This window comes from Rhodnius prolixus, unplaced genomic scaffold, assembly GCF_049639745.1.
Source record: "Rhodnius prolixus isolate KJV_2025 unplaced genomic scaffold, Rpr scaffold_25, whole genome shotgun sequence".
Taxonomy (NCBI): Eukaryota; Metazoa; Arthropoda; class Insecta; order Hemiptera; family Reduviidae; genus Rhodnius; species Rhodnius prolixus.
In genome coordinates, this window is record NW_027411585.1 from 619,079 (window position 1) to 635,388 (window position 16,310).

Consider the following 16,310-nt stretch of genomic DNA (forward strand, 5'->3'; position numbering starts at 1 on the left):
CTACAGCAAGTAGATCATGTAGTGTTTATTTTATATACATATGTATTCTTTTTTAGATATCTGAAGTCTTTCAAGAAACATCGTCTGAATCACACTTTGGAAAGGTTGCATACAAGTCCCAGACGAACCATTGATCGAGATGAAAATCAGGATGAAGTTACCAGTACAAACGAAGCGGTCGGACGTAGCGGTGGCAACGCTGAACGAGTTGGTCGTACGGGAGGTGCATCAGACCAGGATGATACCATCGATTCAGCCGCAGAAACAACCACCGAAACACCGTCGGGCGAGTCTTCATTAATTTCCCTTTTACGATTAAATGAAAGAGCCAGGCCGCCGCGTTCGTTTGCCTGTCCGTTTTGTGGAAAATGTGTGCGCAGCAAGGAGAACCTCAAGTTGCACGTTAGAAAGCATACCGGCGAACGTCCATTCGCATGCTTGTTTTGTGGTCGAGCTTTTGGCGGTAAATCCGATCTCACAAGACATCTGCGTATACATACCGGTGAACGGCCATATCATTGTGAAATGTGTGGTAAATGCTTCGCCCGGGCGGACTATCTGTCCAAGCATCTGACCACGCACATACATCAAGGGCAACATCGATAGAGTCGACCTCAGTGCGCCACCTGTGTCCAACGTTTTTACTTTGTTTTTAAGATGCAAAAGGAAATCGACCTTCACTCAGATGTTTTCACTCTCTCGTAATAATCATTTTAATTAAATTCTCTTATTCCATTTAACATAAATATTTAATTAATGTTTAAAAGGAAAACTCGAGCTAAATTTTCTGTGGCCATTTTAAGCTTATCTGTCGTAATATCTCCTTTACAAAGCAATAAGTGTTGATATATTCTTGCCATTTTGCATGTGAACATTTTAATACTTAACTAATTGTCATAAAATAGTATATTAGACATTCAACTAATTTTCTTCTCAATGCATAATTAAATGAAACATTGTAAAAGAAAAGACGATGTAAATTAGAACACTCATGCAGCAGTCACTTACTGCAATTATCTATGTTTTGGATTGATTCAATCTTCTGGTTGTTAGAAACTTAATGAAAGGGGACATTTTAAGGTTGGATAACTCAGTAAGCTGGGAGCAGTTATTCCAGTTCTATTCATCTGTAGGCACAGGTCCTTGGCAAGCAATAAGTAAATTGTGTTAAGGTGATAATATTGAGTGCTGTTTGTAATGTTAAGCTGGGATATACAGAGGAAATCCTGAATTAGTGGGTAGTCCACTTCCCTCCACCGCATTTGCCTCTCGCAAACACTACAAAAGAGTCCTGGGTTGTCTGAAAGACTAACACTCCTAAAAGAAATGGGCATGTTGAAGCGGCCTCTACATTATAGGCGCCTGCCCCGAATCAGAACAGTGAAAGCCATGATCTCACGTACACTAGTGCGCTGGCCAGCGTGGAAATAGAAATCCCGCTTGGAATTGTCACCTTTTAAGTTTTCTTAGAGTTGTTTCAACAGTACCGTGCGACCATTCGGATTATTCAACATTTCTTAAAATTGAGGACCACTTCCAACTGCGAAAACACTTGATAAACGGAGTTTTGCTTCCTTTTTGGCACATTTTTTTACAAAATTAGCCCATACAAATGCCATATTTTGTGACTTTGTGCTAAAGAGACCCGTCACTTTGGTACTAAATCCTTCATAGTTCATTTATTACAATGAGGGTTACTAAGATGACAAGGTGGATGCTGTTCTTGTTGTCTCTTGCGGGAATATCCGCAGGATCGCCTAGGTCACTAAAGAAAGGACCATTCCCTCTCCTTTTTATGTTCTAGCATCTCGAAAAATTGTAATTTAAAACAGTTCATAATTGCTAATGATATGCTGAAATGAGTGGATAATTGTCCAAAATCGGCACCTATTTGCACATTATTTTAAAACAATATTTATGCACTTAAAGTATCAAAAGAAAGAGATTCAAAATTGGTTTTCCTTGAAAACTTATTATTGCCAAACTGAAGTAAAATGAAAAACAGAGTTGCAATGAATTAGGAAGTTATGGTTGAACCAGAGAGTGCAAACATTTGTTAAAAATAGCAATTGATGGACTTGGCGCGCTTTACCGTTCAAGCAAAAGAATGTAAATGATTTCCTAATCGAGGCTTAATTTAGATTGTAGGTTTGTCTCACACATATATTATGTAATAAAGGGGTGTGCGATTGCCTGATTTTATTATACTAATTTTAGTTTCATTTTTTAATTTTTTCTTCCAATTAGAAAGCCAAAATAAATAAATAAATGAATTGAAAATTTTAGGTAAAATTGGGGAGAATAATATTAAATAATTTAATAAAGGAAACGGAGGGTTTTGTACCAAACAAACAAACATGATAGGGGAAGCGTGATGTAAATTCAGTGACAATCACTCGGTGATCTTAGTACAATTGTAGCGATTTGAGTCGAAAAATATGAATGTGATATGGCAAGGAGTGGAGGTATTTATGATGAAATACGTGTGATTTATTAGCCCAATTTTTATATAGCACAATTTTAACTAAATTAATTGAATAACAAGAAAATTAAAATTTACATTTTTTGATTGAGCTGGTAATGTACTATTCAAACTCAAAAATAATTTTTACCTTAAATATGTTTTTATTTAGAAAAAGAAAGTCCAGTTGTAAATAAATTTCAAAACCATTAGAAGGCTTCACATGCATTTAAAAAGAGGAAATTTTATTTGCCTCACACCAAATTTGAAATAAATACACACTGGATGATAGTGCGGCTTGAAAAAATCAAAAGAATGAGTCCAACCTATGAAAAACTACTTTTTCTATGCATCTTTAAGTGGTTGCCGAAAATAAAACGGGATGGAGTTTACCTTGAAATGGAGATGAAAGAGTTGAAGGGCTACTACAACGTCGGGGGACAGAAAAGTAACTTCAACAAAACGGAAAACGTGATTATTGACAAACCAGATGAAGTTGAAAGCTTAGCAAAAGTGTGGAACGGGTAGAGCGAAGAATGAGGATGTGAAGAAGAAGATGCAGATTAACGGGATTATTGATGCAAAGGAAACTGTTAAAAGAAAGGTTTGAGGGTTAGGTATGAAAACCTCAAAAGCGTACGGTAAGAAGATTGAGAAAAATGTTTTTCCCTAAGAAGGTATCAGAAATTGGGAAGCGATTCTGTTTTGGTTTTACATCAAGACCTCCCTTCGCGAAATTGTAAAGAACGTTCATACATCAAGACCTTCCTTCGCGAAATTGTAAAGGAACATTCATACCCAGAAAACCGCTTTGTTCCTCCGCATTAGATAAGGTCCATATTACGTATCCATACATTGCATGATTTATGCAAGTTTTCCGTTTGTAGCTAGACAGCTTTTCTTGAGGCCGTTCAAGCCATTTTGACGTTTTTTTCACAAGAGATCGCTAAAAGCCATTCGAGAATTTCGAATCGTGATGGAAGTCTCATTAACTGCTGGTTCGGTCATATACTTGTTCTTTTCTTCATTGAGTGCATACAGCAAAATCTTGAAGATTTCTTTCATTGCTCTGGTACATCTTAACACCATGTCAATATAATCAGTTTAGGTCCAACATCAGGAATCTGAAGTTTAATGGCGATTCAATGTGGTGGCTTTTGCTGTCACAATTACATCAACGTTTTAAGCTTAAAGAAATAAAATTCCCTAAAGGCATTTTACAGCCTTTATTTGTTAAGGCTAATGCACATTCAACTTTAACAACATCGGAGACGAGAAGAAAAAAAGTAAAGATAAAGTAAGGAAAATGCATCAACCTTAATCAATGCGAAATTTTTAAGTGCCGAGGCGAAGAGGTATGTACGGAACATTGCTTGACAACCGTTGTTTCTTTAGGTATTAAAATATCTCTCGCAAATAGTCAGAAAGGTTTTGGGCGTTAAATGTTCGAGAGAATCTTTGAATTTTAAATTTTTTAATAAAAAAAAAAAAGCAGAAAAAAAATAGAAACAGTTGTAAAGTATTGCTTGGGACGCATATCAAAATAATAGCCTGTGTAGCCATGGTTCAGTGATCTGCCCAAATTACTGAAGGACTTGGGGTGTTTTTAAAATTTATCATAAAAAAGTCAAAATTTCAAAGATGAATTCTTTTTTCTCTTCTAACAAAAATTTAAATAAACTAACTCATTCAGAAAACATTCTACCTCAGAATTAGTAAAATTGTAAATTAATAATAGCAACATCTGAAGGAGAACAAATAGATGTTGAATCGGGTTTTTGTTTTGTTAAAGAACAGATCTATGATATGTGGTACAAAACTAAACGGCCAATGAGGAAAAATATTTGAAATGAATAAATATATTATCAGCTCAATTTATATAAAAATTATTCACAAAAATTAGGAAAATTATAAAAAGTTAACCACAATATCCTCATGTCCACTTTGATCACGGAGTTACAAATAAAGATTACCTCTTAAGGGAAAAACAAGCTGCCTGGTTTATCCGAAAAGAAAAAACAAATTTTTATAATTCAAGTCTACCTCACTTAACTAAAAAATATCTGATTTTTTTCATTCCTGACTTTTGAAAGTTGAAAAGTTAACAAAATAAAATAGCCTTCAAAAAGATAACCATATAAACCTCAAGATAACCTCAAATCGTTAAAAATTAAATATATAGGAAAAAATGTATCAGGCATTGCAGTAATAAGTAACGTAAACTGTCGTATTGTTTACGTGTTTTTTGTTTTGTGTTAAAGGGTGCAAAGTGAAGATTATGTTATGTAACGGCAGGTATAAGTGTGAAACTCTCAACCCATCATTAGCTGCCGTGGTACCTTTCTATAATGTGGTGCAAATTCAGCAAAGAGTCTTCTCATTTCGGTATGAAAGTGATCCAAGCTAAATCGACCAGTATGGAAACTAGCTGCCGGGAAAAAGTGTTATACCAAAGAAGGGGCCTTGGTAGTTCAAGTAGACAGTATCCAACTCTTCATTTGGTGTTAAAAGTATTGGGAGTTTATTGTTATATTAGTAAACGTAACATTCTTGAACCTAATAAACCACATCAGATTCTTTCTCATCCTTCTTTCTATTTTGATAACATTCTTCCCATACTCGATTGTTCCAATAATATTCCAGAACATCAATTAGGTGACAATAACCCACATGCATGGATACGATGATGTGGACACAATCTCATCCTCCGTGGTACAGAAGGTGTATTACTCGGGTGCCTTCCTCAATGTGAAGCAAGCCCACGATCGGGTGTGATCGGAGTTGCTCTGGCAACTCAAGGGCACACGTTCCGATCTTGAGTACTATTTTTCTGACCGCTATTTTCAATTTCAAACTGTAGTTAGCATCTTGGGACCATCATCTCATATAGAATACCAACAGACGTACCAACCCATCCAGTAACTATCCTTGTAACCTATATATATGATTCAGCTATACTGTCTCTCCTAATCTTGATCCATCCTGGATATAATTATGACATAGTCCCTATCGTTATCCGTTATCTTGGGCTTTATATAATGTATAGAAGAAAGAGTGACTTGGAACCTGCACACATACACACACACACGACTTGTACGAACTGAAGTAGTAAACATGCCCTATCGAATACACGGCCAAAGATCCTATCTCTCACTTAACAAATGTCTGATCTAAACTTCTCTAAATCTGTTACTTTCCCAATGTCTCCGAAAACTGCATTGTTCATGTTGGAGCGATCTACATTGTTTATTATTGCAATCCCAACAGATATCATCTCTTCCATAATTCAATTGACTACATTTCGACATATATGTTTGTTTTTAATACTAGTGTAAGATTTATTCATTCATTTTAATTTCTATTATAAACAAAGTGAGAGGAAAAAGTGAAAATTATCATAGAAAAAGTACTAGGTAATGTTCACGATATCGTAACAGTTCTTGACAAAACCTTAACCTTTCATAACTGAATTTTAAAACCGATCATGGGGTTTGATGCCCAATTTTACTACGAAACTGCTTTCTTTCTCATCAATTTATCACCTAGAGATGGGATTATCTGTTTACTTGGTTTTAGTTTTGAGACAGGAAAGAGGCTCTTGGCTGTCATACGAAACACCCGGCATCAAGATCGCCCTCACCGTCAAAGAAGGAAAAAGGGAATTCTCAGTTATACCTGTTGGGACATTTATATATATTTACTTTTAAGTTGTAGTGAGAAGCGTGCGATCTATTTTCCGTTACACAGAAAATAGATGAAAAATCTAGTCAAATTTAAAAAAGAGATATATAAATAAATTGTATAATATGAATTTTGATTCAGTTTTATATAATGGTTTTTCTTAAAATTGTTTGACTTGTAAAAAGTGGAAATTTAAAAAAAAAAAAAATAGTTAACGGTAAATGGAAACTGTTCCGTAAATTATATAAAGAAATAAATAATTAAATCAATTATGTATATAACATATAAATAATAATGTTAAGGAATATTGTTAAAGTAATAATTTATTTTTCTGTGGGTTCTAAAAAGAATAATGAAATGTTTGTTTTCTCTTGTTTTGTTGGAAAACATAAATTTGGGATGTGAAGTTTTTAGGAATTTGGAACAGAATATATAAAATTAGCAGGAAAATGAGTTAGGAAAAGCTATCCTAGCAGTTAATTACAAAAAATAATTCTTATATTAATGGATCTTTTTTTTTTTAATCTTCTATTTTAGTTACTTATTCTGTCACTGTTGTGAAAATCTGTAAACAAGATTTACAATTAGTTTAGTATTGTGATAACTATAGACAGTATACCAAGTAATTAAAAGGACGATTGTGGGAAAATCTATTGTTGCTATGGAAGCAGGGAATGATTGATATTTTGCTTAAGTATTTTCAGCGACACATTGATTCATTCAATGTGGAAAAAAAAAAAAAAAAAAAAAACTTTTGAGGTGAAAGGAGGACAACTTTGATAAAAGTAATCATGACAAAGACTCTCTTCCGAGGTGGTGTTCAAAGTGGTATAATTTGTAGAAGAGTGTGTATGAATGATGTCATAAGGTCTATTCTCTCAAGGTGATTATGTTTTGTTACTTTAACGTCCATGATTCACCATTGATTGGTTTGGGAAGAATTTGAATTTAATTGGAACGCCCTTATTTGCATTAACATTTCGCTTGCCCATTTATTTCAATAATGAATCGGTACGAAAGGTTATCTTATACCCAATTTTGTGTTGAAGAGAAGAAAAATTCATTTATGGATCTCAATTTTTTATTTCATAATTAGAATATTTAATAATTTCTAACTTATTTTTAATGAACTCAAATTTATCAGAAAATTTTGAGTTTTCGGCGTTCAACCAAAATACTATTTTATATTTTAAAACTTTTTTTGTGCTGATTATTCTTTAAATCACTTAACTGATATCCAGTCATTCATAATGCCTCCAAAAGGTAGGGAAAATATTTTATTTCGTCAGGTTAACCTTTATTTTTTAACATTTAAATTCCTGTTTAAAATTTGTGTTTACTCCTGACTCCTCTGATCTATAACATAAAAGTTTTAAACTAGTTCCAGCGTGGTTAGGAATTTGTTGGAACATCTTTCATTATATTTACCCACAAACACTCCGAAAGAAGCTTTCAGTACAGCCTAGGTAGTTTTTCGACTATCTTTCCAAGCTTTCTACGTGTTCAGATGTTTTTCGAGTGAATAGTAAGGGCCTCTGAACAAACGGCTAGTTTTGCTGGAGGCAGAAATCAACCTAGGTTACTTTTTAATATCAGTAGAATGTTATCATTTACTTCACATAGGAGGTACCTGAGGCTTTCTTTCAATTCGGCAAGCTTGCAGAAAAGAGAGTTACTTTGTCTGCCTAAAGTTGGCTTTGAAGTCTTTCTATGTAAGTGTTGGTCATGTTCACCTTCTCGAAAAAGTCACTCCCTCTTCTGTCTTCATCTACAGTTCCACTTTCGCTGTCAACATTATTCTTCTTTTTAACTCAGTTTTAAGTGTACAAGGTGACGGTTTGCAAATTTTGTTCACCATTTTATCGGTCCACTCCTTTTCCTTTACATTGGAATATCTGGGAATGGTACAGCTACTCTAGGAGGCAATAGGAAGTGGATGTAAAAGCCGAAGGGAATTCATTTCCAGGCTATTCAAGGCCTTTAATATTCAGGTGAGTAAACCAGCTGAAATTCTATGCCAAAGTTCACGATCTGAGAGAAGTTATTAAAGTGGTCGGAAATCGCAAATAGTAATGACCCTCTCTTGAGGTAATAAAAGAGAGGCAACCAAAAATCTTCACTTGTTTTCCTGAGCGTTGACAACCTCCATTACAATAATCTTGACGGTCAACTGTTCGTAGTACATCAATCAGTTCCCGGCTTCGTATCTTTAATTTTGGTTTATAAACTTTTTGTTCTTTCATTTATTCAAATTAATTTTCTTATCTGTTTTATCGTTGATGAATTTAAAAAATAATTAATATAATTGTTTAAACATAAAATTGTAATAATGGTAATGTGATATTAATTGTATTTAGCGGCAACTGAATTGTGATAGATCGAATTTGGGGAAAAAATAAACAATTGAATAGTATTAAAAAAAAAGAACAGAAATTATAAAAAATATATGACAACTTATAAAAATTGATTTTTGCTGTGGATTTTGATAGAATTGCTGTGATTATCAACTTTGCTTTCATATTTTTTATTTTGATTTTTTCTTCATTATATTCTTTTACTTTTTTAACATTTGGTTCTTTCGATTAAGGGAGCGCAGAGAAGGAATGTGCGTGCGAATATGTAAAATGTATCCAATGTGATAAACAAAATAATAAATTTTACTAATATTTAATTTTTAAAGAAATTCTTAAAAATGAGAGAAAATAAAGGGATTCTAAAGAGTGCATTAAATAGTGTGATACATAGATTTATAAGGCTAATTTTATAGATGGAATTGGTGATTTGTTTATTCAAATTAAAACCTACGATGAGCTCCCTAATTTTATTTGGTGTCATGGGGTTTGGGCTTTTTTGTTTGTTTGTGATTATTACATACTAGGTACCAGGTTGTTGCAAAGGTTTTGTGGAAAAAAAAAGTTTTATTTAAGTGTAATATTCAAAACTGCTTTGTTCACGTGAATGACGAATCTCTAAGTCAGGTGGTTAACGGCATTGGAGTGTTTATTTTATTTGGGTAGGTTGGTCGGTATTCCTCGATTGTTATGCTCCCATTATTCCAGACAGTATCCTACGGTTCGAAATACTGGCAGCAAAACCGCTTTGAATATACAATACTAGTTTGAATAACATTATATTAATACTATTTCCATACCATTTAGATTGGCAACGTTACTGAAAGCCAAATTGTCATTGCTTTTTCTCAACCAGCTCGGCAATCTGGAAAAGGTTTTTGTTATCTCTAACTTCACCTTTTCCATCTGAGTTTATTTGCAGTCAGTCAGTTTTTGAGAACTTTGTATTAATGGTTCTGAAGCTGCAGTTTTCTATCGTAAAAACTTTTGTAACAACCTTACTTAACAGCGGAATGAGCTGTATCATTAAATAATAATAAGTTTAATGTGTGATTAACTCTGCAATGCTTAGTTGTGTCCCATGGCTGCCAAAATACTTCACTGGATCTCTTCACTGGACACTTTACAAAAATATTTACTTAGATTATAAATTGTATGTTTATGTAGGCAAAATAAATAAATTTTTAAATTGTACTTTGATGTTAAAGTAATAACAAAGGAATCTTTAATCGCTGTTCCAATCCACACTCTCTCTGTTATGCATTGTGGAAACTTTTGTTAAAACAAAAAAAAAGTCCATTCTAAATTTTTCTTGCTGTGTAGAAAAAAAAAATGGCCAAAAGAAAATTTTCAAACCAGCAAAAATTTCGCATCTGTGAATAAATAATGTTGAAACACAGTTAAATAAAATGCTATGATGTACATTATACCCTTCGCCAAGGGCTTTTTTATATTTCAAACAAATTTTGGCTTACTATTTTCGTTTGTAATATTTGAAGACTGTAAACACCAAAATTGTGGGTAATAATAAATTAATTATTTAAACAATAGGAAATAGATTTTTTAATGTTTGCATAGGAAGAAATTGTTGTTAAATTGTGAGCGCACCAGATTCCAACACTGATGTATTTTTTTTTTAGTTTTATTTGTGAACTAGGCCAAAAAATTACTGAGTTGTCAGCGTTTGAAAAAAATAAAACCCGAAACTTAAGATTGGATTTTCAATGTTGGATGTTCAATGTTCGATGATTTTATTTTACAAAAGTGATTTTCTTAAATTTTGACCATCATCATCCTTTTTCAGAGGTTTGGTTTATCTTGGGAAACACGCAGAGAATTTTACTTCCATTTAAAAAAACATGTGACTCGCACTTTACTGTCTTGATCGTTACAGTTACTGCAGCATAATACGAATTTTCGATTACATATAACCAAGATCAGATTATTTCACACTTTCAAGCACGAAGCCTCAATGCTTGACAATGGCCAAAATCCAATTAATGAGACTCCTGGATTTTAAGGAGGGTGTGGCATAAACGAAATCCTCTGCAACCTCCGTTATTAACTGTCTGTTAACAATCGCATCTGTAAATTAGTTGTGCGATAATGAATTTCTGGCTGGAGTTTGGCTCTGGGTTTGCCATACCCAAGTAGTGATTATTTTATTTAAATGAATAGAAACGGCGATTCGATTGTACGAATATAGTAAACCTTTGTTTTCAATTTAATGAACAATATATACCTTTTATACAAAGAATACAATTACGCAGTAAGAATAATTAGTATTTCCCACCTGATAATTTGGCTTAAACTTTGACTAAACACAAAGAACACGCGACTTTAAAAGAGCACCTAATGGTACAAAAGTTGCATTTCTTTCTTCTCAAATGTTTATAGAACTACCTAAAAAAAAAATTATTTACGAAAATATTTTGCGACAGTATAAAGCCTTGGAGCTTATTACAATAAAAGTTGCGAATGATAACCACTTAGTTAAGTCAAGATTTCCAACAACAAAGTTCATGAGCATGAACATTCGGATCAATTGAGTGAAGTGCGAGACAGGAACTTCTTACTAATGGAAGTTAAGTTCCTCTAGTATCTACTAGAAAATAAAATCATGGAAAAGGAAAGTTTTTGAAAGAAAACAGTGTAACCAACATTTTGGTGCTACCATTAAATCAATTTAAATGTAATATTTTTAGTTTTTGTTTACATTACTAAATTGATAACACCCCATCCATATTTTTTTTTGTAGATAAAATAAATTGCAATTTTGTTGTGATATTCAAATAATTAAAAATAAATCGATGTTTCTTAAATAATTGTCGTAAAAAATGGGGGAAAAATAAAAAAAAAATATTAAAAATAAGAAAAATAACAATAAAAAATTTTTATGATAGAATTCTTTTTATTAATGTGTATATTGTATAGTAGAGTAAATTAGGAGTAATACAAGAATTATTAATATAACTTAAAAACAAATACTTTTATTTGTTCAATTTTTCAGTTTTCTTTTGTTTCTTTTTATGATGAATTAGGTAAACAAATTCACTTTTAATGTAATTAATTGTAATTATATATATGATATATTTAAATGTTTAAAATGTGGAGGTTATAATTAATGAAAAAAAAAGAGAGAGGATTTAAATAATTAAGAAAATAAAAGTAATATTTGCTGGGGTGCGGCGATGTTAGACTGGTCAAAGAGCAGGCTGTGGATTTGTATTTTTTATATTGAATTTATAAAAATAATTGATATAAACAAAAATATATTAAGAATTATGTGATCAAATAAATTAAAAAATTAACTAATAAAAATATTTAAAAAAATTATAGGTAATTTTAATAAAATGTTTAGAAATTTCTTTTTTTTTTTTTCTTTTTTTTATTAATTTAAGAATTGGGCGAAACATTGTGCAGCATCACGCTATTATTGTAAATGTATCATATAAATTGTTCAACAAAAAATAGATGAATGTTATTGGTCGTGATTCAAAAAAAATAGCTTTGCGCAGATGCCTTGATCCCAAACATTCCAGTTATAATATCAATAACTGTGTGAACGTTCACATCTCCTTTCTCTTACTCCAAAAAAAGATGAACAAATGCACAAATGTAAGTGTATGTGACCGTATTCTGCGAATTATCAGCCAACTCGGAATTGTAGTCACATATTTTATTCATAAGAGCAAGATGTAGGTGGCAAAACCGCTGATTGGACGGGTGCTTAAGTACTCCCTCCTCCTTAAAAAGTTTCAAGCTAAACGTCTAAATCGTTGCTTGAGTATGTGTAGTACACCTAATGTAAAGATATCAACTAAATGGTTTTCGAAAAATCCGTGGAAAAAAAAGTCTAGTCATTCTATTTTCAACAAATTCTGGATTTCAGCAACTCATTCAATCCTGGCTTAAATTATGTTATGGAAGAACCATACATTTCGCCAAAATGGCGTTTTAGATGGAAGTCTACTGCTCCCAGTTATTGGGACCCTGAGAAATTCCTTGAAAACGTTTGATTTAGAACTTTACATACGTAATCTGTGTACAAAGTTCAAAAAAAATTGGAGAAATTTTCGAAAAATATAAATTTTCGAGAAAACTTCATATACGAAAAAAAAACATTCACTCCAACAGCAGTAAATACCCATAGTTTTAAACCAATCCGCAATTCTCAGGATTGAGACCCGTACTTCCTGGGAAAACTCAATACGGAAAATTTGATAGAAAGCAATACTTCCAGTAAGAGGAAGTAAACAATCCAGTAAGTCCTTTAGAAATTGAAAGATTTATGGGCAGTCAGCATTTAACTAAACCCTTTTAATCTGAAACCTGAAATGAACAGAAAGGGGATTCTACAGCATGAGGGATCAAATGAGGACTCCGCGCTCGCATCCTGATGCTACGTTATTCTTAAATACCTCCTAAGGAATTCTAAGATTTTGAAAGGTTTTAGTCAGGACATTATTGCTTACTCCAACAAGCAAATTCCCAAATTCTCTAGATCTCTGAACATGATGTAGAGACCCTAAATTATTTTGCCTCCGCTTCAGGCTCTTTTATGGCGCTTTTTTCAAACATCGTAATCCACATCTGTCAAATGCTGTGTCATTCTATGACTATCGTGTTTTCAGGACATAATCTGTGCCTCATCGCTATTTCCAAGGTAATTTGGAAGTACTCCAGGGCAAAAAAAAAAAAAAAACTTGGGCTCGCTACAATTTCAGCTTTTAAAAATTCCTGATAAGATATTCTACAATTTCAAGTGAGAAAGCTTGCCAAGGGGCAGTTTTCCATTCAACTGCTTCTGGTTCTTCCAAAGATTGAAGGAAAACTTCACCCAATTTTGGCTAAGATACATATTAATGTGTATTAATTTTCTGTTTGTATGGAACATTTACAATTTAATTTATGTAATACAATGAGAAAACACTTTTGCTGTAACCATCAGTTTTATTCTCGATTTTCAAGATTTAATATAGTATTTTTTGTTTTAAAAAATCCTTCCGAGTAGTGACTGCACTCTGGACTTGCTGGGTGCGAGTGTTGATAACCAAAATTGGAATTTGCGGCAGATTGTTGTTTATCTTGGCAGATTCAGTTAATACTTAAATAAAAATTGCAATTTTCCCAGCCCGTTAATAGTTTTAACACTTACATTGATTGTAAATAGTAAATTAAAAACGTCTCTCTATAGTTCGTTCGCATAAAAGATGAATAAAGAGAATTAAAAAAATATAAATATTAATGAAAAAGTTATTCCTGCCACATGTAAGAAAAATGTTTAAAAATAATTGTATGAAGAAAATAAAAACAAAAAAGGTGAATTCTGTTTCCTTCCTGTTTTCTAGCGAAACTTTTAAATGCAATAATCTTTTCTTTAATATGTAATTATTATTATTGCAGCGTTTGAAACCACTACATTTAAAAGAAAATTCACTGCCATTGTATAAGTAATGCGAGAGAAGCAAAAAAACTTGTATCTTAATTGTAACATTGGTTTTATTAGAGCAGGAGGAGGATAATAACTGTTACATATAGTTTTCTTTATTCATTTCTCTATTTTCAACAAATTTATCAAAACAAAAAAGTGCCCCGATATTAGGAAATTAAAAAGAAAAAATAAATACAATAAATTGGGATAGAAATAGTTTAAATAAAATGCCGAATGAAGTTAGTTAAAACTTGAGGTGAAAGACTATTTTCTTTTGACGAAGGTGTTTGGACGGAATTTTGTGTATGTGTGTGTGTGTAAATCGAAAACTCGAAGAATTAGAAAACGAGAAATTAACAGATAGTGTGTGTTTGTGATACATGCTAGGTTGTATAAAAATAATTTTGGAAAAAATACTTGGGCGGGGAACATTGTACGTTTGGGGCATAAATAAGGGCACCAGTTCAATTATTATTCTTATTTTGGAGTAATGAATAAATTAGAAAAAAGAAAATATTTAACACTTAAAGAACCATTCAAAGGACCATTGCCCTCTAAATTACTCAATAAAAAATTGTATTTCTTTTATTTTTGATGGGGCAACATTCTTTAATACGGTCTTTAGACTATCAGTAATCATGATAATACTTATTTGATAATATTGGTGCATGGAAAAAATAGTCGAGTTCTCATACCGCTAACTAGCCATTGCAACACAGACAGAGATCGTGGGGATAGAAGAGATCGTGTGGCATCGTACAGAGGCTGGCTGGCCTGGAACAACTGTTTGTAGGGTAACCTGAGGAAAAGTCCATAGTTTCTATAAAGGCAGAGTAGGTCGGCACGGGCACTCAGTCTGGACCGGGTAAGACACGCGGCCATTTGCCGACTCTAGTGCAAGAAAAAAAGCCATTTCCCATTTAGGCTATCGGGATAGAGTTTGTGTGATGGCCCTACGTCTAAAAAAAAAAACCCCAAGAGCCTAAGAACAAGGGAGTTTCCGGCGACAGCCACCAGTTTCCACTGCCGTGTTCTCGCGCAATGCAGGCTTTTCAACGTCCTCTTTTATGTAACAGGCATGCCAGACTAGAAACCATATCGAAGTACTAGTCCCTGCCACCTCTTCATGACACTATTCAAGGAAATGAAGGGAAAAACTTGAGCATGGCATAAAGTGGAAACTTACGCCCTGTTTAGATCTAAATATTGCCTATTAACACCATTGCTAAAAGGTATCAACAATATTGACGAAGTAATGACAAAATATGCATGAAGGATTGCCATTATTATTGATAATCTGAGGGACGTAGTACAAAAAATTTGGTTTCTTTTTATTAATAAGATAGGATAATATATTCAATTTTTAAGATGAATCGATGCTCAAAAGTAAAAATCTGTTGGTATTCATTTTGTTTTGTTTTCTTTCTGTTTTTGTTTTGTTCAATCATCGTATATTACATATAGTTTGTAAAATAAATAAATAAAAAATAAAGTGAGAAAATAACAAAAGGCCGTTTTCTTATCAAACAATTCTTGAAAAAGAAATACCTAAATTATTTAGGTTAAAATAGAGCGACTGTAGTGAATCGGATTGTACAATGAATACCTACCTCAGTGCTGGAATTTTTAATTTTTGGACTTTGAACTTGGAAATTAATCAAATTATTAATATATTTAAAGAATTGTTTTGTTAACATTAAATAATATTGAAGAAATATCTTTTTTTGTCTCACACTCTCTCTCTAGTCAGAGCTCAAATCAGCATAAAAACAAATAGCTCTACATTTTTATGGGGAAAATTAAACATGTGTCAAAAAAACTATTATTTTTTTTTCTTTTGACACCAACAGACAGTATGGTATCTGTACATTAGCGTTAAATTTTAAAATTGTAAAATAGAGATCTTCAAATGGATAACTTCTTATTCTTGGATATGAAAGAAAGATAAAAAAAATAATTTTTTCTGCAAATGTAAAGTAAACAAACAACAAGGTAGCTTTGTTTGTTAAAAATGTGCTGAAAACAAAACAAATGTCCTTCAATATCATTAAAAAACAAAGTGCACCAGAAATAATAAAAAACAACATATTTAAATGTTATATCATTCTTTAATTAACAATAAAAAGAATGTGAACTAATTTTCTTTTATATAAATTTACAATAAAATAGAATTAATTAAATAAATATGCTGTCTGTACGTAAGCAGAATTTTTCGTTTTTATTTCTTCCAGAACAGAGAAACTCTGTTTTTTGTTAATTTTTAATGAACGCTTTAAACAAACAAGCTCTGTGTCTTTCTTTATTAAAAAACAAACAAAAAAAAACAAAAAATATGAAAAAATGAAATAAAAAAATTATATGTACTTTCATTCATCCTCTTTCC

General features: G+C 32.3%; 1 protein-coding gene across 4 annotated transcripts in view; it reads left to right on the forward strand.

Annotated features, from left to right (window-relative positions):
• LOC141448391 (uncharacterized) overlaps positions 1-16,258 on the forward strand; it is a 54,826-nt gene extending 38,568 nt beyond the window's left edge. For all 4 annotated transcript variants that reach the window (XM_074116744.1, XM_074116745.1, XM_074116741.1 and 1 more), the window contains one exon: positions 57-16,258. In XM_074116744.1, the coding sequence (XP_073972845.1) occupies positions 57-606 (550 nt within the window). In that variant the 3' untranslated portion in view covers positions 607-16,258. The remainder of the gene's footprint in view (positions 1-56) is intronic.
• Positions 16,259-16,310: the final 52 nt, after the last annotated feature.